Source organism: Geospiza fortis, unplaced genomic scaffold (genome assembly GCF_000277835.1).
Source record: "Geospiza fortis unplaced genomic scaffold, GeoFor_1.0 scaffold70, whole genome shotgun sequence".
Lineage (NCBI taxonomy): Eukaryota > Metazoa > Chordata > Aves > Passeriformes > Thraupidae > Geospiza > Geospiza fortis.
This window is the reverse complement of record NW_005054317.1, coordinates 6,252,062-6,275,403: the sequence shown is the minus strand read 5'-3', so window position 1 is coordinate 6,275,403 and position 23,342 is coordinate 6,252,062. Positions and strand designations below refer to the sequence as shown.

Here is a 23,342-nt window from a genome sequence, read left to right as displayed (position 1 = left end):
GGTGTAGTAGGAGTTTGTTATTTGTGTGTCCATCACCATTGCTTTAAATTAGGTGCCCCTTAGTGCTCAGTCTAAGAGGTAGACTGTGTTAACAGTAAGTGTATTATTCCCTTCCATCCCATCTGATTTTTTGGAATCTGTCCACAGACCAGTGTAGGTGTATGTGGGACCTTCAGGAGCTGTTTCTCTTAGCAGTGCTCAATGCCAGGCTTTTCCTTTGTGTACTTCTAATGGCAAAACACAAGGGTGCCATAGGCTTGCCAATATGACTATGCAATACTGAAAATAGTCATAAGCAAAGAGAGCTTTTCATTGGTAAGCCAGAAGGAAAAAAAAACCCACTAATCTTCTCTACTAGGAAATGTCAGATTTTTATCTCTTTAGCATAAAAATAGTCATCTGACAACACATAAAAGTGAATTTTATCCATGTTAGAACTGTCACTGGTGTAAGAGATGCAAACTATCATTTTAATCTTAAAAGCTTTGTGGAGGCAGAATAATAGTAGTCTCTTAACTGCCCTTAAAAGGTTATGTGTTTTGCTCATTTTTAACACTGGAAAACTTGATGCAGTTTTGATGACACTGAACCCTGCTATGGGATAAACTAATCAAGATTCCAAAAGAAGACATCGTTGTTGGATTTTTTTCTATGTTACGCAAAGTACACCAGAGTATTCTGTAGTATATTAATTCTGTTCAAAGACATGAAAATGTTAAATATGAGCAAGAAATAGGTGTAGAAGTCATAAAGTGGAAAAGAAATTCTGTATGTGCAAGATAGAAACTGAAATAATGTATTTGCTCACTAACGGTGTTGATTAAAAAGTATCTGAATCTGTACCTGAGACTGGTTAATCATTTACTGAAAACTGTTACGACCTTGATGAGGTGCTTGTACAGCAAACATATCAAATTACATTTTGAATTTGGTATTTTCTTTTGTGATAAATGACTTTGTAGTGGAAACTGAACTAATTTGTTTCGGTCTTCCCACTCTTCAAAACCTTAGAGAACTGGTAGGCATTTGACTGGGTCTCAGGACAAAAGTAGTGAATTTTCCTGTTTCTTTAGGTCCAAATTGGCCAGTTTTGAGTAGTTACTCAGTTAGATGTGTGTGCAATTGCAGGGCAAATTACTGTCCGGAGCAGTTTTGTGTCACCACTGGTAGCCACAGACAGACTCACAAGGAAAAGTTAAGAAAGGGCAAAATGTATGAACATTTTCAGATGCATGAGTTTGTTTAATGAACCTGCATGGATCTGTATTCCCAATCCCTGTTTCCCCTTAAGGTGGGGTAAACTTCTCCCACCCATGGTGTCTTTTGGCAAGTGAGATAAATCCTGCCCTTATTTGCAGGAAGGGTCCCTGCTGTCGTAAATTGCTGAAAGGTTTGAAGAGAGAGTTACTTGAATTCTCAGGTTTGTTATTCAGTGTTTTTGAACCTCTTCAAGCTTGATGTACGAAACACTGTGTCAGTGTTATTTTTATAAGGATTATGTCATATTATAGAAGTTTAGATCTAAATTGTAAAATACATAATAGTCTTGCTTTTAATCCTGAGCTTCTTTTGAGGCTGAGCATTGTCGCCCTGTTAATAGATTTAGCTGAAAGCTATGGATTTAGCCTGATTATTCCTTTCCCCTCCAACCTCTTCTAATTTCCTTTATTAAAAAAAAATCCACAACAATAATTTTGATCTCTGGTATTATTCTCAGTTTTGTGTTTTCATATAGATGTAGGGTGGTTGTAAGTGCTCCAAAGAAGCTGAGCTCTTCTGGCTTTGCTAAGTAATCATTGTTCTCTGTATTCTGGTGGTGCTGAGATACTCAAAAGCTTCTCAGACATGATGGGGTCATTAAGATTTTTGTGGTGAGTGTTTAATAAATCTGGCTCTGTGATGCATGTGCACTGATGGGGTGTAAAGGCTCCTCTAATTCTTAAATATTGAAAGAATGGAATAGAAAGGCTGTATCAGGAAAAATAGAATTACCTGTTGAAGGGAAGAAAGGTGGGAAAACATAAAGCAGTCAGAATAAAATGATGTTGGTTGTTAGAGGTGAAGGAGAACAGAGTGCTTTGGTTTTGTTCTGGGTGAAACTTTACAGGCAGATTTTGTTTTGGTTTTTTTTGAGACTGAAGCAACTCTCAAAGACAGTACGTTGGTTACTGTAAAAGGGGAAAGGTGCTGTTTGCTGAAGGTGATGTCAAAATGGATGTGCACAGTGGAACTCTGGCAGTTCATCCCAGTCCAAAGTCCAAGTGCCTTGTAGAGCTACAGCATGAGCAAGGAGGCAATGGATCCTGCATCTCAGCCTTTTCCAGTTTCAGTGTGTGAGGCAGCCTTGCTCAGGGCTGGATGGCTGCAGGGACTGGGGGAGCACTGCCCTGCCTGGGGCACAGAATGGGTTGGCCAAAACTTCCTTGGCTTTTGATCCACCTTAAGGAGGTGCAGCTGGCCTAAAGTGCTGCAATGCTTGGCAATAATACCAAATAAATGAGGCTGCTAGCTGATGATAGGTTAGAATTGGATAATCTGTGTAGAGGTATATTTTTTCAGAATTAGGTAAAAAAAAAAACCCAACCCAAAACTACTTACCATCCATCCTAGCATGTAATGGCCTTCAGGAATATGATGTTTAATTTTGAATAAAAACGTACTGGCTGGCAAGTAAATGGATGAAAACTTTATACTGGATCATTTTAAAAAGAGATTCATATGGGGTTTGTGTACTAAAAGTATATAATGATTATGCAGTTAATTATTTATATTTGTAATAATAAATACAAATGTGTAATTTTATTTTTCTTTTTTTCCAGCTCCAGTTGTTAACCGATACAACAGAAGAGTATCAGGTATGGTTTCTTTTTAAGAATTCAAAGCATCTGAAATAGTTTTGAAATGTGTATCTGACTAAAGGAAGTACGTTAAATATTACCTTTCTCTTATTGCCTTATGTCTCATAATTCTTGCATTGTTTTTGTTTGAAATAATGAAAATTGTTTCTTAATTCACTGTAGACGCCAATGGTCAACACATTTAGAGTAAGTGAAAACAGAAATATGGGTGCTGCTCCCTTTTTGTACTGTGCAGCTGATATTTATAGTTGTTGAATTAGTGGCTGTTCACTTGTTCTAGAGGCATAGATTATGCTTATTTGTTTATTTGTTTTCTATCTCAATCAATATGAAATGCTTTAATGAGAATCTGTAACTCCCAAAAAATTCCTTTGCAAGTTAATTTTGAAGGGTATCATATGAACAAAATGTTATGTGTTGATGAAAAGGTATTGCATTTTTTTTTGTTTGAGGTGCAATGTGACTTGCTTTGCATGTGGTACTTTTTTTTGTCTTTAAATATTTTATTAACATTTAGATGGTCTAGAAAGTAATTCTAGAAATTACTTCTAGAAAGTAATAATTCTGATTTAACATCTATATGAAAATGCCAATGTATTCAGTGTTTTCTCTCTAGTTTTGAGTTCAAATCTACTCAGTTTGTAATTCATGTGGATAATCTGACATGTTCTTGGGTATGTCAGTTATGGTTGGGGCATTGTTGAGAATACATTTATTTATATACCACGTATATATAAGATAAATATGTGTTTATGTGCAAAATGTTCTTGTACTCATGAAGTTCATTTGCTTTCCTACTGGTTGCTTGGATGTGATTAAAGATGATTGTTTATTTATGCCACTACAAACAAATAACTGAGTATAATGACAATTTTATAACTCTTAAAAATTGACAGTGCTGTAGTTTTGAGATATGATTGCATGAGAAATCTAGGCAGGACAGAATTGTATCTTGGATGGTCGAGTTTGATGCTCAGATAGTAAAGATTGAGAGTCATATTGTAGTATTTGGAGAGGCCTGAGACACTTTCTCTGCTAATTAAACTAATCCATCCTGGAACCTGCTGATGGAGAAAAATCTTAGAAATGAGGAGTGAATACATCTCAGATTTAAATTTAAATAAAGGCTGAGTTATTCCCAAAGTTAAAAAAATGAGCCTTAATCAGAAAGTGTTTGTAATCTTTTTGCCTTTGCAATACTGGAATGCAGTGTTGGTGCTCACACAGTCCTGAGCTGCTCTTAGTTCAAAAACAGGTTCTCTCATTTAGGGGGTCTAAAGGTTAATGTGAACAACTAAAAAGTAAATGTAAAATTGAATTGCTAACTTGTGCAATTAGATTAAGAAGGACTTTAGTTGCTTAATAATGCTCCTGCTTCAGGAAGAGCTAGAAATATTCAGAGTTTACAGTTCATATTAGAATTGTCATGGAGACAAACAATAACAGAATATGTGTATATTAATACTGTGTTAAATACTTTCCAGAATATAAAAAAAATCAATTTTCTCTCTCTGTATATGCTGTATAGGTCATGATCAGTGTGGGATTTGTTAAAATGCAAAGGCAATGCAAACACCACCCATGTGCACACAAAGAGATGCAGTTTTCCTTCTCTTGGCAGGAAAAGCAGAGAAACTGCTGGTTTGGGGTGGGGGTTGTTTGCTGGGGTGGTTTATTCCACTCCATATCTGCTGTTTCTGTCAAGAACTGCATAGGAATGAGACTGGGTACTGAGCTCAGCCCCCTGCCATCATAGGCAGTCACATTTTACAATCCCTTGCAGAAAATCAGTGACTGATTTACTGGGTTTGCTGCTCTGAATTTGGTTTGACTTGTGTTTGATGCATTAGGTTTTCAGCAAGTTTTCATGCTGCAATTTTTGTAAGATAGCTTTTGTCTTTAGAAACCAACAAATAACAGCAAACACCAAACCAGTGTTGTCTTAGTAAAGCACAACAAACCATAGAGAAGCTGGCACATAATTCTTCTTTGTAATTGCATTTTGTGGTCTTCTCTTCAGAAGAGCTTTCTGCGAGTCCATGTTGAACCTTGTCAATCCAACCAATATTTCTGTGTTTCCAGTGCCGTGTGTGTTTGTAAGGGGAGTGAAGAGCAGAGCTTAGTTGGTTGCTGTTATCAACATGTGCATGCACAAAATCATAGATTTACAGAGAATTTAAAAGCTAACAGGGGATGTATTGAGGTAAATTTAAGCAAGCATTGTTCGTTTTAAGGGTTTGGCTGCCTAGGGAATTACAGCATTGTCCTCGTTCACTAGGTCAAAAGAAAAATATAATTTTAATTGGAGGGAAAGTCGATAAAGTGATTGTCTACATTACATACAGTTTATTACAGGCTAATAATTGGTCTGGTAAACCATTCAACTACAGATGTGTTCTTGGAGGCTAACAAGTGTTTATTATGCTCCCTTACACATAGCAGTTAGAGGATCTCTTTTTAGTTGTTTTATTAATTTTTTAATATTAAACTTGAAGTGTTTTCTACTGGTTGGTTCTGATTAGTTGCCTACAGATAACAGAATGTCATGGTTTTACAGGAAGTAGGTTTTCTGGGATAGGCTGTGATCGTGATTCCCTGATGCATTCTTGAAAATTCTAGAGATACATAAACCCATAGAATAAATCTGTTCTAATGATTACTAAATTTTCATTTAGGTGTTTATTTCTGGTTATGAAACATCTAAACTGTTTTGGCAAATACCACCAATGTTGTAAATATTTAGCTGTCATTCTTTAAGACATACTGAAAGTGGACTGTGCAGGAGGGTCATCCTGGAAGAGGGGGATTTATCTAATCATGTTCATGTAATTATTTATAGAAGTGCAGAGTGGTAGTGTTCTCATGAAGAGAAACAGCCTTTTCCACAGAATGCTTGGAGGGAGAAGGAGAAATGAGAGCTCGATGTTCCTCTAGAAATTAATCTAGTGAATAGCTGGCTTGTGTGTGGCATGTTTAGCCATGTAATGTGTTGAGATCCATGGTGTGCACACAAACAGTTGGTCAGCTCTAATTTGTATCTGAGCTTGTGGCTGACTTCATTGAAATAATTCTGTTTGTAAAATCATGAGCTATTTTGGTGGTAGAAACTAAAATGGGAAAGACCAGCTCACTGATTTGAAAACCTCCTAGCTCTAGGGTGCCATGGGCTGTTATGCAATTTCAGTGCTAATTACCCAGCAGAGCAGTTGTCTTGCTGCTGCTCTGAGTTAGCAGAGTCTGAGCCTTCTGCCAGGGAAGCCTGTGTTCCATGGATTGCTGACTGACCCAGCCTTGGATGGAACGGCCTGAATCCCTTATAGATGCCTTCCTCCCAAGAACTGGACTGGATTGAAATTCATACTTGCTTCATTACATTCTCGATCTTCCTCCAAACATAGGGGCTCCTGACAAATTTAATTATGTTGGTCATTTCATTTTCTGTCATGGAAGGCTGCAGAGCCGGCCAGTATCTGTGTCCTTGGCTGGGGACTGACTACACAGTGCAAGGAGGTGGCAGAAATCAGTGATACCTCCTTTCTCAGTTATATCAAAGCTGTTTCAAAACTAGAGGAAGAGAGCATTGATATTTGTCCCACTATAAGAACTGGTACATAACACTGAGGAGAATTTTGCTCCTGGCAGGCATATGAATGAAAAGTTAATTGTGTTTTTGGAAGGAAGAGTGTGACGCCCACTAGAGTCTCTCTTGTGCATAGTTTCTCCTCTTTTAGTTTTAGCATATTTCAGGAAAGTGAAGTTTTTCGATAGATTTCTGTATTGCCATTTCTAGACACTTTTGATTAATTCCACAGAACACCCACTCTCCAGCAGACTTGCTGATTTCTTCTTGGGATAGGATAATCTGACGAAATGACACCCATACTATACATGTGTCACAAAAAGTTTTCATCTTTTTTCTACAATTATTTCTGTTTATCTGAGTGACCTGGTGTAACAATCTCTCTTTTGCATGTGCCTGTACTCCCTTGTGGGCCTTCCTTTGGCCCCAGTGGAATGAAATTACAGTTTTCACATTCAACAACTGTAAGCAGAATAATTGAGCTATATGATCTGGGCAAGCAATATATAATAGTTATTTCCTTAATAGTAACATGACTGTCAGGATCTGTGCCTGTTTTCATATTAATATAAAAGAGAATCAAATGAACAAGACTTGCCTCATTTGGTCCCTTTGGTGGGGCAGCTTTCAGCAGAGTGGAGTGAGAAGGATCAAATTCTGGGTGCTAAACCCTCCCCTAAGATGGGGCTGCTGAATAAAGGTTTCATGTGTAGAGGTTAATTTGTTGAAATGTTCCTGAATCCCGTGTTCCTGTGTGTAACAAACATGAGCATTGTGTGGAACCCTGACAGTTGCCAATTATCAGTGTCCCCAGCAGATGCTGGGTTTAGAATCAGTACTTTCCACGTTTCTCTTGTCTCTAGCAATCTGATGTGACACTATGGCATGGTGTTGTGGAGTGTTTTAGGTTTGTGTTGATTTTTTGTTGTTTTTTTTTAATAATGTGTAAATCAATATTCCCTGTCAGTTTCTGGCTTTTTCTTTCCTCATCACATCAGCTTCCATGAGAGGCCTTTACTATTGGCTCCTCTAACTCGCTGATTTTTCTCTATTTTGATGGTGGTGGGGACTCTTACTCTGAACTCTTCATTAGTCTGGCTCCTGCCAAAGATGAGCAATCATCTCATAATGTACATATGTTGCTAAAGTCTGATATTCCTCTGTGCTTTTGAGTGCAATACAGCATTTTCTTCACACCCTGGCAAGTTGAGATGTCAGGATATGATAATATTACACATAGTAAATTCCTTTTAGTAGCTTCTAGTGTTTCAAAATGACAGCTTTAACAAAAATCATTTTCTAATAAAGCTGTTCTGTTAATTATTGCCACACAGCATGTTAGTATTTGGTAAGAAAGACTGTTTTGGGACCCTGTTAAATTAGGACATCTAAATGGCAGCAATGAAGCAAGAGGCAATGTTTCTCTTGGGAGGTTGTTTTGAGTATTTCTCTTGCAGAATACTATCTACTACTTCAGTGATAAAAATCTCAGCACTTGAAATCATCAAGGGAGGAAGACTGAGTGATGACTGACTTTCTCTGTGCTGTTCTCTGTGTATTTATCTGATTATCAGAGGTTGACTTGAAAATCATGATCTGGTTTCTTCTCTTGAAGCTATTTAATTAATTTCTATATTGATTATTCACCATCTTACAACACTGATAGCATAATAACATCTGCTGATAGATTTTCAGGCAGGAGATAAATTATAAGAGACTTCAAAAATCCACATTTTTACAAAAGGCACAGTTTTCCTGTATCAACAGCCTGAAGCTTCTGTGGATTTTTGCTAGCCCTAATGACTGCAAAACCTGTATCATAACTACAGTGAAAATAATTCATTTTAAAAAATGTTGATATGAGCAAAAGCCAAGCATGTGGGATGACAGATGAAAGTGGTGATAAATTGTGTGGGTGCTCTCCTGTAAGAAAGTGTCTGAATCATTATTCGTTAAACAAAAAAAGCTTGTTTTCTCTGTTTGCAATATTGGGACTTATTTAAAAATTCCTGGCATGTGATTGACGTTCAGTGAATAATAAAATGCTTATTTTTGGAAATTAATAGTCATGACTTCACAATTACTTGGATTTCACAGTGTTGTGAACAATTCTGCAGGATTTTTTTAGTGGCGTAAAGAGAAATACATCACTATGAGCATCTGTACTTAAAATTTAAGTTCGTGCAGTTCCTGGTCAGAAGAAATCTGATCCAGTCTGCTTAATGCACATAAGTGCTACAGTGGAATAGAATCAATTAATCCTTTGTCTTTTTTATTTATTCTTTCTTAATGATAGTTCATGACTAGAGTGTAACATAAGAATTAGAAGTTGTTTGTCCAAAGTCAAATGTTTTAACTGAAATTAGCCCTTAGGAGTTGGGAGCAAAAGTTTAGCTATGCACATTTTAAAGCAAGTAATGCAGTATGGATCAGTTTTCCACAAGTATTCAGGTAGCAAAAGGTGCAAGTGATGAATTTCCAATAATTGTTTTACATTAAAGGTCTTTAACAAGCCTACATAAATGTTGGTCCGTATCTTGTATGCATAAATACTTCCGCAAATATCAGCCTTCAGCTGATGATTGAAATAAAATTTAGTTCTCCCTTTGATAGGTTGGAATTTTACTTTTATCTTTTGTGTGATAGTGAATTGGTTTTTTTTGTGTTTTGATTTGTTTTTTGTTTTGAACTCAGGATGGTTTTTAACATGGGAATTAAAGCCCAGATGAAAATATTCCAACATGGTTTGTTGGTCAAACACACAAATCTCAAAATGCCTGTCACAATACAGGCTAAAAAAGAGAGTTTTATGCTTGGTGCAAAACCTGCTGCTGTGATGTATCTTTAGAGTGACCTCAGAGTCAGATGTGATTTACATTTTTCTTGTGAATATATAAGGCTGCACTTCGTCCCTATTTTAATATAGAGTTTTAGACAAAGTCACAGATGTTATGCTCCTATATTGATTAATACACTCAATCAACTTTAGGTTGCTGTAATTTCAGTTTAAATGTGGAATAGGTCAAATAGTCCATCCATGGAGAACAGAAAAGTTTAAACAGACTTGATTTAAATTTGAAAGGATGTACTTTCAGGAACTCTACTTGGTAGTTTTTAACACCAGAACACCTGGTCCAGAGTTGGCTGATCCTGGAGATGAATGAGTGAAGGGGTCACACCTTTGCCATGGCTGGTGCTCGCCAGGGTGTTGGAATTGCTCAGCAGCCCCACAGGAATCGGGGGAGCTGTCAGGCTTTTCTTCAAGAGCTCCAACAGTAGCTTCCCACATTTCCTGCTTTTCCAGTGTGCCAGGAAAGGAAGCAGCAATTTCCAGGCACAGGGACTTGGGGGCTTCCACGTCATTCCTCTGCACACAATCCTTTTGTGTCAAGCCATGCTAATTTTTTATTGTTCCTGGTTTGCTACAGGTAAATAGGTGTTAGTTGTTCTTTTCAGGGTAATATGGTTTTTTAACATATTTGGACATTGTTTAGCAATCTTTGAAAATCATGTAATATAATTGATTTCAGAAGTGCCTTTTAATACTTTGGCATGCTTTGGTTCTCTGTCACAAGAGATGTCAGAAAGAAGTAGCTAAATTGCTAAATGAAATTTTAAGGCAAAAAGTGCTTTACTGCACTTTTCTCAAGATGATTTTAAAAAACTATTTGCCTTCTTGCAGGTTTAGCAGTTCATATGGCAGAATTGCACTTATAAAACCAAAAAAATGCCTTGATCTTTAAACTGAAAGAAAATTTCTTATTTCTATACTAGAAAACCACTTTTCCTGTTTTATTCCTCAGCTAAATTCTCTTTTCTATCTACAGTTTGCAACTGAAAGGCTGTAAGCTACATTCCTTTTTTGGGGGGAAGGTATATTTGAGCCATTTCTTGGAACTTGTGGTGTTCTGATGTAAACTGAAGGGAAAGTGAACATTCTCTGTGCTGTTTTTAACTCAGAGAAAGTATCACTGTTTCAGGCACATGAGCACTATTGGTGCTGAGTTCCTAGTTCTATCTGCCTTGCTTACGTAACACATTTGGAAATGTGTTAAAATTTATGTGATGGGCTAAACCAGGATCATTAAAGCAGAAGGCTTTCTTCTACAATTGTGAATCTATGTGCTCTGAAATAGTAGTAGCATCATGTTTTCCAGGAGACCTTTTTTATGGCTGACTATCTCATCAGTAAGGCTCTCTTAGAAGGCTTGAACAAGGTCAGCAGCATGTTTATCCATTGCAGTCTTCTGATTTCTTGACTTGCAAGAATAAAGCTTGCTCCATTTGAATTTCCCAGGCTTCACCAGATGGAATAATGTATAACTCCAAAATACCCTGCTTCCAGTCTAGTTTTCTATTTAAATTTAGTAAAGGGAGTTGGAAACAGAAGTAGCAAATTGTAAATTACTGTTTTAAGATTGAAAGGGCAGTATTTTGCTTTTGGTAGTTACTGTCAGTGTCAGAGCTGTTTACTCCAATAAGCATCCACATGGAAAACTGTGTGATTTTTGCTAGTTCTCTACCATGATGGAGGGATTTTTGTTGTTTTAATTTTCATGCAGACTCACCTCTTACTGCAAGTCCCAGAGCACACCAGTGTCTGATGGGTTGCTGGGCTCTCTTCTTGTGAGCTGAGACATGGAAGCCCCAAGTGCAGGAGTCCCAGGTGTGGTTTAGTTAGCAGATGATTCTGTGAAATCAGGCAGTATTGTCCCTTGGCTCCTCCAGCTGTACAGGAGAGACCTGCAGAGTGTTTATTTTATCACCAGAGTGCTTTCATCATAGGTCCTCTGGAAACTGTAAATTTTCAATTATCAAAAATTATTGTCTAGGAACTACAGCCCCATGAGTTTGTCATTATTCTCCTGCAGCATGTGGCTTCAGTGAGGTGAAAGAGTATAACCCTCCAATGTGTGAGCATGCAGAATGGAAGGAAAAGCTAAAACATTTGGCATAACTCTACAGAAGGGCATTAAGTAAAAGCTGTGCCTTGATATAACTAAATAGGCAACTATACGAAGCAAATACAGTGATAAACAGCTGTTGGTTTAGTTGAAAAAAAAAAAGGCAAATGTCATGTTCATTTGGTTATGCCAGAGAGGTAGGAGAAGTGCTTAGGAGAATTCTGTCTCTAGTCCTACATTGGCACAAGTATTTAATTTTAATTGCTCCTGAGTAGGAGGAGGATTTAAATGAAGATATACAAGCTGAGGATTGTCTTCTGAAGTTTTGATGCAGTTCAGTAAGACCCCCAACAAGTTGCCTCTTAGTATGATAGGGACAGTCTTTTCCTACCAGATCCCTGGAGCAGATTCCTGGGTGCTGTGAAGCCTTTGGTCTGTGGTTTGTCTGGTGCTGTGTCCCTGAGCCACTGGACCTGGGGCTTGTTTCCAGGCCAGGTCCTGCAGGCTGCGGAAGGAGTTAAACAAAACAAAAAACCAACCTTGAACAAAGCCTACCTAGGAATTGTAATTAAGTAGGAACACATTGTATCTTGTTAAAAGTGCTTTATGCTTGTCTTTAAAATCTAGTTGAAGCAGTATTGTCTGCTTGTAATGCTTTCATTATATGTGTGTAAAGATATTAATCTAAAAGAGACTGTGATTATTTACTTTCCGTTTATTATTCTAGTTCTTTCATCATGAAAGTTCTTGTTTGCCCCTAGGGAAATGTAATTTTAAATACTTTGCCAAGTCTTGCTGTAGTAGAAGAAAAAAAAATTAATGGCTATTCTGCTGTAAGGCATTGTCTCAGTTGTTTTACTGTACATATGATGATAAAGCCTTTTAAAGAAACACTTAAATCAGATCTTTATTAATCTGTATGAATGTAATAGGAATATGTGAAAATTGCATTATTCAGAATACATAAAGCAAATGCACTTATGGAAATAGTTGTCAGCCAATTGTCATAATTCTAAAGGGCTTATTATGTTGCCTGTACTTTGGCATCTTGGGAGAAAAGGTGTCTGTGCATGTGAAGTTGGATTTCCTGTGAAGAAAAAAACCCCATTATCATAGAAGGTGGAATTTATAATTGATTGTGCAGTCTGTTCTGAACTTGTTACTGAAGAGTAGTATGAGGTGGGAGTGTGTGACAATGTCACAAGCCATTGTCACCGGAAGTGTTGCATTTCTCTCTTGATGGAAAGAGAACAAGCTGGAGAAGTCTGATTTAGATAATGCTATTGGAAAGTACATAATCATGGTGAGGAAATGGTTATCAGAGATTTCTAAAGGCAAGGTTAGCAAGCATTGTAACACATCATGCACTTCTCTTGGTAAAAGTGTTTATCCAACTGTGAACTAGAGTGGGATTTCTCCGAGCTCTACCTTGGACCTCAGTTTTGCTGCTCTGTTAAATTAATGGCCCTTGAGGAACATAGGTGATGTCCACATCAGAGCTGGGCATTTTCAGGTTTACTCTGGGCTGTAAGCAAGGCTTTGAGTAGAGCCAGGTGAACACTTCAACCTGTTGTGCAGGAGTGGCTTTCTGCAGGGCTAGGTGAAACAGTGCAGGGTTTTAGGGCCTTACGGGCTCCATCAGTGTCTCATAGGCTGGCACAGTGATCTGTGCAGCTTCCCAGCCTGAGCAGCCTGTGGGACCAAGTGTGGAGTGTGCCTGAACCTGTAATCCTGACTGGACAGAGCTGGTTTGGCACAGCTGTGCTGAGTCTGAGTGCCTTTGGAGTTAATCTGTAACACAGAACTCTGCCTGCGAAGAACCTACTTGATTTACTTTCCTTTTAACTTTAAATGACATTTGAAGCTATTACAAGAACTGAAAATCCATTCTTTTCCTTTCCCCCTGAAATGAATCATTTCTAAATATTTCTCCAGTGAAAAAAATTGACACTTGATTTGACATATATGGTCGTGCAAGTGGTTGCATGTTTGAATATTCTGCTTTGGTATTTGACTAAGGGTTGATGGGGTGGTTTTTGCTCAGGTCCTGGTTAATTGTAAATCATGTCTCAGTTATACCTCTATGAGAATTAAGAGGGAAGTCAGGAGGTGGTATTCTTGTGGGCTGTCCTGCATCTGGAGATTGCCATGTGACACATAAAGTGACAGACCAGTCTTTTAGGACCCAAGATCTGAGTTTTGGGTTGATGCAATAACGTTGGTTTTAACAAAAAATTTACCCTTGATTTCAGTCAGTTCTCCCTAGTGAATTGAAGACTGAAGTGGCTGATTTTCCTGAACACATTAACTGTTCTTTGAGTTTCAGTGTTGCTTTTCTTTCCAACTGTCATAAATGTGAAAATGGCTCAGGTGGTGCAAATGGTTGCAGGTTCTGTTTCTCACTTGCTGGATCGAGGTACAAATCTGTCGTCTGCTGTGACATGGTGAGATCTTTCACTTGAGAAACAAAGTGCAATTTCCAAACCAAAAAGTTCTGAGCTAACCAGCCACAGAAGTGAGAGGAAACTTGGAGTTGTTTTCCAAGTGTGGAAAATCACATTTAGCTGTGCCAGCAAAGACCTGTGTGTAAGTGCTGTTCAAGCTTCCTAATTCATCTGACTGCATGGTTTTGAAGTGCAGCTCAGCTGTCAGAGGGAATGACAAGCCACTGGCAGTGGTCATCTTTCCAGCTGGCATGGTGCTCCCAGAACAGCCTATGCATCTGTCCTTGAGAGACAGACTCAAAAAATGCTTGAAGCTTTGACAAACTCAAATGCAAAAAACACTGCCTTAAACCTAGTTTAAAATTACTCATCTGAATAAATAACTGGAAAAGTGGTTCTACATGTACTGCTCTGAGTGGATTTTTAGTAATGGGTCTGATAGGATCCACTGGAGGTGATGCATCCTCATAAGTAAGGAAGAGTGAATTGGATTTCACTCTGCAGGTGGGATCCAAAATTGAAAAGAGAGTATGACAGGGCATCTATTTGCTACTTGTTTCAGTAGCAACAGAAATATTAATAATGCATTCACCTTACATAAAACATAGAACTTAAATTTACTTCTTTTGTGTGCATTTGAAGGTGTTCAGGCATCAGCCTCTTGGCTGTTATTTTGAAAAAAGCAGAGATCTCTCAGGGACAGGGATGCTGTGCATTTCTCTTGGAGGCTCTATTAACTTGCCAGAGCTAAAAGCTCAACTCTATTTGCATACAGATTTCTATAGAGCGCAAGGACTTTGATCTTGACAAAACACTTATTTTGCAGAACAATATTATCTTGAGAGTGATTAAAACTTGCATAAACGAAGGTGGTGTTTGTACTGGCAAACTTGTCTTGCTACTTCTCCCTCTCTCCCCACCCCTGCTTCCCCCTCACCCATCCACTGCTGATGTCATTGCTGCAGCTCCACAGATCTCGGTTGCTTTCAGATGCTGTCACCTGCATAACAAAGCAGCCATGGAGCTCTATCATTTCTGAGCCTTCAGAAGTGTTAACAGATGTTCTTGAAAGCCAAAGAAGGTGCAGCATGAGAGCTGCAGAAGCTGAGAGAGACTAAATGTAGATGGTAGGATAAAAGCCTGAATTTCTTTTTATCTCAAAGCTCCATAAAATTGAAAACTGTTTTTTTTTTTATGTTCCAAAGCTATTTGAACTATGTATGGGTGGATTTGGAAGGAAGCTTGGTCTGCATGGTGTGAGCTGATAGAGCTGTAGATGTGTCACACTGCTGTGCAACTTCCACTGATGGATTCTTGCTTAGCACTTGCTCAAGGGCAGAGTTGTGCTGAAAATCTCAGCTAGGCAAGGTGTGATTTCAGAAGTCACTTCAAATTATATGAAGATATGGGTGAGCTTTAGGTTGCACATTCAGAAAACCTCTCCCCCCGTGGGTGCTAGAGCAGGTTAGCAGAGAGATGTGCCATCTTTGCCCTGGGAGGTTTCCAGGTCAGCCCCAATGTAGCCCAGAATTCCAAATAGCTCCTCTTGGAGGGGTAGGTTGGACTAGATGATCTTCAGAGAGAGATCCCTTTAAAATGAATCTGAAAACCAGCACTTTCCAGGAGAATCTTGTGCAAACAAGCTTGCCTCAGAGTGTGTTTTGTTGGGACACTTTAATACTTAATATGTGAATTCAGTCACAAATAATGGGTCAAGGGTGTTTTCACTCTGTCATGATGAAAGATCAGATGTTTTTTCATTAGGACTGGCTGTACTGTAATGCACAATGAATAACCTTCAGGAGTCCTGAAATTCCCTGGATTTCTGACAGCGGTTGGCAGAGTTTAGGGTAGTTATGGGGGTCCTTTACAGCCAGAAGAATAGCAAAGCAGCACAGATAACATGAAATATTTTGCAGGTAAGACTGACACACAGGTCATATGTTCAACAGTACAGACTTCCCCACGTGATTTACCAATTAACAGTAGTGAAAATAAAAATTGGACATACTGCACCATAAAACATGGGATGGGTTTGATGTAATGCTGCTTTGTCTTTTCATTAGTCACGTTTTAAAGTAATTGGAAAATACTGTTGGTTGTTATGAGTAGGCTGAAAAGCTTTCTGTTGGCTTTCCAGAGTATCACAATGTTAATTAAGCTGGAGAATTTTGTGTCTCTCCCCTGTTTAAAGCATACCACAACAGAAATGTTACATTAAATGTTGCAGCTCTGCCTGCAGTAAATAGAGTCGTGTCAATCAGAGCTGCCCAAGGTTGGAGTCAAAATGTCTGGCCTACTCTTCTGCGTGGAAAAAGAAATCCCAGCAGGAGGTTGAAGAATGGGAAGTATAATGGGAAAGCATGCTATGTGACAGCATGGGAAGAAGTGGTATTTTGCCGTGTTTTGATTGTATTTCTGTGGTGCCCATTCATGGGTATTACAGAAGAGATTTCCATATGTAAGGGAAGGGCACTAAGTCCTAGTCTGTATCCTTGGTGGGCTTTGGGAGCTGCTTTCACCCTTACTGGATAAGATGAAATAGGGGAAATCTACATTTGCAAACCTTAGCCAAAGCCATTTCATACTGAAATTACAGATGACTGTGTTGCTTTGATGAGTGTTTTAAGATAAGGTTTTGCTCTGATGCTCTAGTTTTAGCTGTGGCAATAAAACTTGTTTTCCCAAGGAAATCTTGAAGAAAATTTCCTGAATTCTGAAGCATTCTTAGCAATAGCTTCCCCTGCAGCTGAAGTGGGAACAAAATCAAATTTGCAGCTGAATATTAAAATTTGAATGATAGAATGGTCTACTTGTACAGTGATCACTGAATTCATAGATATGTGACCATTTATAGTATGTGATATTGTGCTTAATAGAGAATTGGACTCCAGTTTGGAGTTATGTGATTCACTGGTTTTAAAAAATGAAGAGAGTTAATTATCTCCAGTTTCACCATACTGTTTAAACCACGGAGCCTTTCTTCTTAGTAACTGTTCCTTATTTGAAAATCCAAAGCTTTCACAATAGACTTTGATCTTTTCTAAAATGGAAGGAGGAGGAAGCTTTCACACCAAAATGCTAATAATGTTCTCTCTGTTAGTGCCTTTGTATTGCATATTAAGTGGATCAGCCTATCAGTCCAAATTCTGTAGCTTTGTGGGCATCTACCTTCCTATAAACCAGTCATCTTTGGACTCTGGCATGGACTATACTTTTTTTTCAGCTGGGGAAGAATGCTGTTTATCCTTTGTTGAGTGTCTGCCCTAAGTGTGGGTGGCTCTGTTAAACTAAAAGTGTGTGTGTGGTAGGTGCACTGTCAATAAACTGTTTCTGTATTGTTAAATGGATTTATTGTATGAGCAGTACTTACTCCCTAAATGCCTGATGTCTCATGATTATATGATTACATTTTTACATTGTGGTTTGGGAAATGGAATGCCTGTTGTTGTATTTGAGTCTCCTCGTTCTCTCCAGGAAAAAAAAGAATTAAAATCCAATTTCCTAGGAGAGACTTGTATCTTTTAGTTAGGGAGAAAAAAATACTAAATAAAAAAAATCAAGACACACAAACCCAAACTTATCTTTCCTCATAAATTGTGCTAGAGTTTTGCATTTTTATTGTCCTGTTGAGTGCACAATGACAGGGTCAATAGATGTGTGCATTTTCAAATTATTTACAAGTTGCTGAATTCTAGACATTCTGGATTTTTATTTATACTTTCTCACTCCATTCAGCAGTTAGATGTCATTGCAGTGAGCTTCTGGGCATTCTGCCAAGTCTTCACTATTGTCGGGATGCTGGATAAAGTACAAAGGAAAATGCTTGTCTATGTTTCCTTGTAAAATTTTATAAGTAATGTATTACCTCAGAAGTGAGACCACCCTTATTAAAGTAAGAGCACAGCTAGATGAAAACAGGACTGACTGTCAGCACAGGTGGTTATAACGTGCAGAATCACTTCCACCTGCAAGAACTGTAAATATCCATGAATTAATAAGAAAATCTGAGCTAGAGCTGTGGGCTTTTGGTGGCCAAAGTGTCTGTGTTTAGTATTGTAAGACTGTGTGTAAATGCCAAGATAACTGAAGATAAGCCTTTTCTGAAGAATTAAAACTGAACAAAAAGGGTTTGAAATTTCAGCAGCTCTGCATTATTGCTTCTCTTTCAGTTGATCCTGTAGGTATAATGACATGTTTGGCAGAGCCTTGTCCCAGTGCTCTAGTGTGCAGTTTTCCACAACTGTTCTCATAATTTTAAAAAAAATCACTCTGTAAATTTTAGAGTTGTTTTTGTATCATCAGTTGACATTAATTTGGTTAAAATGTAGTAAGATAGAGGAACCTGTGGGGGATGGGACTAAATACTATTTTTCCCTAGACTGTATTATGGTGAAGCTGATTGTTAAGTTCCCAGGTTAATTTCTGTGAAAACATGATTTCTCTGTATCAAAGAAACTCCCAAAATATAGATACTCACTTGCCAATCAGAGTTGAGGTGGAGTGAGTGCCTCATCCTTCCCTGTGCTCCTTTTTCTCCGTGTTTTGCTCTGTACATGGCACTGCAAAGAACAAAGCAGTGGAGCAGCAGTGTTTTTCTCCTGCATTTTAGAGAAGATGCTTGTAAATGAATCTGAATGGAGATTGTTATGCTTTGATACCAGTTGAAAGGAAATCTGTGTCCATGCTTGAGTACTTGCTAGGCAAGATTATTTAGTAAGTCACAGAATTTTTACATGAGAGTCTGAGAACAGCCATGCTGTACCTACTCAGAGAGCAGACGGGGTTTGAGCCTCTGACACTATAATGACAAAATGAAAAGTGATTCTGTTTTTCCTGTAGGAAAATAGAAGAAAAGTATTTAAACTGATTTGTTGGCTGTTCTCATGTAATTACTTCTTTTTACTTACCTCCTCTCTCTTTTTCTTCCCAGTTTGTGCTGAGGCTTTCAATCCAGATGAAGAGGAAGAAGATACAGAACAAAGGGTAAGAGTGAGGGAATCACTGCATGCATGGGTCTCTCTCCAGACTGACAGGCAGATGTACATTGCCTTTTCTTACCACTTGTGCTTTTCCTGCTGGGTGTGGTGTGGTGACACTGGCAAAGTGACATTGCTTTGAAATTCAGAGCCACTTTGTCTCATGGACTTTTTTAGTCACTACAGCTTTAATACAATTTTACTTCAAAGGCTTTGAGAGCTGTGCTTAACTCTAACATCTTTAAGATTTTTGCTATTTTCCTTTCTTAATTCTCTTAAAGGCTTGTCAAGGCAATTCCTAGATCATCGATGCTGTTAAGAAGAATTAGTTAAGCTTTACCACAGCTGTTTCTTCATGGGTGCTTAAAATTCCTCACATGCTTTTTACTGTCTTGTCAGAGCAGTTCTGCCTGGGTAGGAGAAATGCTTGGTTGAAATATTTTAAGTCTGTGGACACCTGTTTTTTCTCTTGTTCTTGAAAGTTGGGAATTTCTAGGAATTTCAAATCCAGATACTGTAATTGTATTTCTTCAGAGATGGGTTTATGTGAGCAAATCTTGTAGCCTGGTTGGTGAGAATCAGTGTTTTCTCCCTGGACTTCTGGTGTTCCTTTCCACATTCCATTGCAAGGATGCTTACACTTCTGCAAAGAAAATCTAAGTCTAATATAATTTCTCTTAAAAAAGAAGAGATACTTAATAAATATACTTCGTTAATAATTTTTACGTGCTATAAAAAGAAAAAACGACTGTGAGTGTGTCAGGTTATTCAACTGTTTGTAAACTTGGACACATTTATTCCATCAAAAGTCTTAGTTTTCTTGGCTGATGGTTCAATATTCTGTTTTCTTTTAAAACAAGGATCTGAGACTATTTAGCTTTGGAAAAGAACTTTTTAGAAATGCCTACTGATAATAACTGGTTTTTGGAATCCTTGTTATTCCAGAAATAAGAAATGTTAATGTGGTGCATGTCAGGTAATTAATTTTCTAATATATTTTCATGATTAGCCCCTAACAAGAACATATATGAACATTTTTGTGATACAGTGAGTATTGGTTCCTTTAACCTGATGTTTATAAATGGAAGGAAGTAACAAAATACCTCAAACAAAAAAGCTTTTATTTAAGTAATTTTGTTAGAAAAAAACCATGCTTATTCAATAACTTCTTATTGGATGGATGTATCATATAGGATGTAAACTGCCTGTGTGCCAGCAGTAGTTACACTGGGACTAATATAGCCAGAGTTCAGGAAGAAAACGGTTCATTTCTTCCCCTATTTGATATGTTCAAGCTTTGGCTGTGGCTGTGTTAGAAGGGAAGGGAATGGAATGAAAAAGGCCTCCTCTTCTTTCTTGTCTTTCTTCACTGTTATTTTTCATATGTTAATTGTCATCATAGTATTTTTCTTACGTGTCTTTCATTCTGTCTTGCATTGTATGTTTATATATAAATACTGTTTATGCAGACACAAAAGAGGACTGTATACTTTTGACACTTAAATTGTGCTCTGCTTTTTCATGCTGTAATCATATTTCTTTGTTGTCATGACTGTTCTGTTCTACTTTGTTTTAAAGGTAGTTCATCCAAAAACTGATGAACAGCGATGCAGGCTGCAGGAAGCATGTAAAGATATCCTGCTCTTCAAAAACCTAGATCAGGTAATAGCATTTCAAGGAAGTCTTTAATGGAGTTTATTTTTTGTTATGTACAGTTAATATGATCTAAAAGTCCAGACACAGTTTTTAAAGACAAGAAAACAGAATTCTGTTTAAAAGATAAGGAATATTTTTAGCGTAGTGGTGCCAAGAGATGCTGCAGTGATAATTGCCAACTTCAGGAGTGCAGTAAATATTTCAAGTGTATCAGCAGCGTGAAGACTGGCTTGTGTGTTGATGAAGAGTATTTTTAGAAACTCAGCTGTGATCTACATCTTCAACTTTGAACATCTGGTCATTGAAAATGCAGTGAAAGTATATTGTTTATGGGCTTGGGAGTAGCAAAGATAGTAAAGCAGGTCAGCATCAAGGCAAGGCATTTATATGGTGTCATCTTTCTTGGCTTTCACAGTTTCCCTGGCTGTACTGCTTGGAAAAAAATGAAGTTTAGTCATGGCTCAACAGGGAAATCCAGCTGGAGCCTGTTGTGCAGACCAGCAATATTCCATTTTCTGTGTGGGCTCCACATCTGTACCTGTCCTGTCTCATCTGGGGCTAGAATTGCAGCTGCTCTAAGACAACAGACTATCCAGGGAAATAAGTCTGTGGAGAGTCTTGTTCAGTATAGTCCTGATCATGAGTGGGGCTCTTAGATGATGATAGTACAGATAATCTACTAATTAATAGATATAGTAAATAGAATAGAATAGATCATGGTGCCATTTCTGGACATACATACAATGAAATACATGTACTGTTGATATGAATTGATATTGATATATATGATATATTGATATAACTGATATTGGTATTGATATATATGAATTTATATGAATTGATATGAATGTGTCCATTGCAGTGAAGCTGTGTCAGATTATACCAAAGGTTAGGTGTGTGCTTTGGCACTGAAATGTGAAAATTGGGCCATTTGGACATAAATTTGAGATAATGGCTCTTCTATGCCTGTGTCTGGTTGTCTGCATTATTGAACTTATATTAATAAGCTGGAAAGGAGTGAGCTGCTAGTGGAAATCAACATGTAATATGAGTATTACTTGTATTTTTGTACAGTAAAGTGTACAAAAGTGTGGTGCATGTTCCAGTTCACTATCTGGACCAAATGAAATGAACTCACCCTTGTCCAGCAGTAACACTAAGATGTGTTTTCTGATAGTTGGTTTTTACCCCCACTCCTGCTTGTTTTTTAGGAGCAGCTGTCTCAGGTCCTTGATGCCATGTTTGAGAGGAAGGTGAAACCTCAGGAACATGTGATTGACCAAGGGGATGATGGAGATAACTTCTATGTCGTTGAGCGGTAAGCAGCTGTGCCTGTGAAATGCAGAGGATGTTTCTTTTCAGCTTCTTAGAAATGGCAAGGAATGTTTACTACAGGACAGTTTCTAAAGGAAAAAGATTTGTCCAGTTTAGATTTTGTGCCTATCAGCATAAGCACAGCTTAAAACCAGCCATATTACATATTGTCTCTAGACCAGGTTAAATTTTTTTCTGAAGGAGGGGGAAAAGCAGCAGAAGTAGCTCTGTGGTAAGGGGAAGGGGTAGGACATTATTTTCAGGAAGGAGAATATAGGAAATAAAAATCCATAGTAGTGGCTACCATGGAAAAACCTGGACTTTATTAAATTAGTTTTGATGACTGACTTCAGAGAGAGTTGGGGTTGTTCTGCCTCTGTTGGTTGTGATTTGTATTTGCAGAGTTTAAGGTGCCATTTTGGAATTTCTTCTATCAAGAAAATTCACATCATAATTTTGGGGATCATATATATGTGTAACAGGCATATAATACATACATGTGTGCATGGACATTTTAAGTATCTTTTACCCTTTTGGAAAAAAATCTAGCTAATGTTACTTTGAATAATCATATCCAAAGAGTAATTAAGAACATGGATTTATTTCCTTCTGCAAAACTGTAATGTTAAGCAGAATATTACTGAGTGATTTATAAATGTCTGTTGGAACATGATCTTAGCAAACTGCTTTTTTGGTGCGCTGTTATCTTTTTATCACTGAAATAATGGCACCATTAATATTGCATTAAATGCTTTCAGAGGAGTTCTTCAAGACAGATTGTTGCCTTTTGAATTGCAAAAGAATTTCTAGGTTAGAAATTGTTTGTTTGAAACGCTTCTTGTTCGTTTTAAGGACATTCCCCTTTCTGGTTAGTGAAATTACAAAACATAGGGCTGCATCAAACATATTCCAACCATATCCCTGTCCTCTGCTATACCACCCCATGTGTCCCAGTTCTGCACTCTGTTTTCCTCAACTGCTCTCCCTCAATCCAGTCCCATGTCTTTGGCTAGGCAGGCTGAGTTCTTTCTCTTGCCACATTCAGCACAGAGATCAGGTTGTTACAGATGAGAGCAAGGTACTGCAGATCAGAGCTTGTGGGAGCCAGAGCCACCAGCCCTGCAGAGATGAGATCTGTGCAGAACAGTGGTTCCTGATTTTGAGGAACCTTAAACTCAGTTTGGGAGCCTCTCAGAAATGTTAGATACCATCAGCCTGTTTTGATTTGTTTCTGTGCAAGGCTCTTACTCTGTTGGTTATTAAAAGCTTTCTGCTATGAGTTTTAACCTAAAGTGAAGAAGTGAAATGGAATCTTAACTTAGACACTCAGGTAAATGCTTTTGTGGTCACTGTTCTACTGATGCAGTGTTACTCCACAACAGGTTTTTTCTGGCAATAGATAGTTGTATTGGAAGTTTCCAGGCTTTTAGGTTTTTGTTCTGTTTTGTTCCTAAATTAAAAGTATGTGGCAGAAAGGTTGTACAGTGAAGGAGATTAAATTGGTGTTGTCCAGTGACACCATGGCAGCCTTTGCTGTGAGCAGTAGCTGGGCTGCAACTCTTTCGTTGGCTGTTTGGTTATTAGGAATAACTGCTGCAGTTAGGGAG

The 23,342-nt window shown here is 38.0% G+C and overlaps 1 protein-coding gene across 1 annotated transcript in view; it reads left to right on the top strand.

The window, feature by feature from the left end:
• Positions 1-2,211: 2,211 nt before the first annotated feature.
• Positions 2,212-23,342, top strand: part of PRKAR2A (protein kinase cAMP-dependent type II regulatory subunit alpha) — a 36,068-nt gene continuing 14,937 nt past the window's right edge. Inside the window, exons 1-5 of the mRNA XM_031056316.1 lie at positions 2,212-2,293; positions 2,820-2,855; positions 18,720-18,772; positions 20,344-20,427; positions 21,633-21,739. Of these exons, the coding sequence (XP_030912176.1) occupies positions 2,212-2,293; positions 2,820-2,855; positions 18,720-18,772; positions 20,344-20,427; positions 21,633-21,739 (362 nt within the window). The remainder of the gene's footprint in view (positions 2,294-2,819; positions 2,856-18,719; positions 18,773-20,343; positions 20,428-21,632; positions 21,740-23,342) is intronic.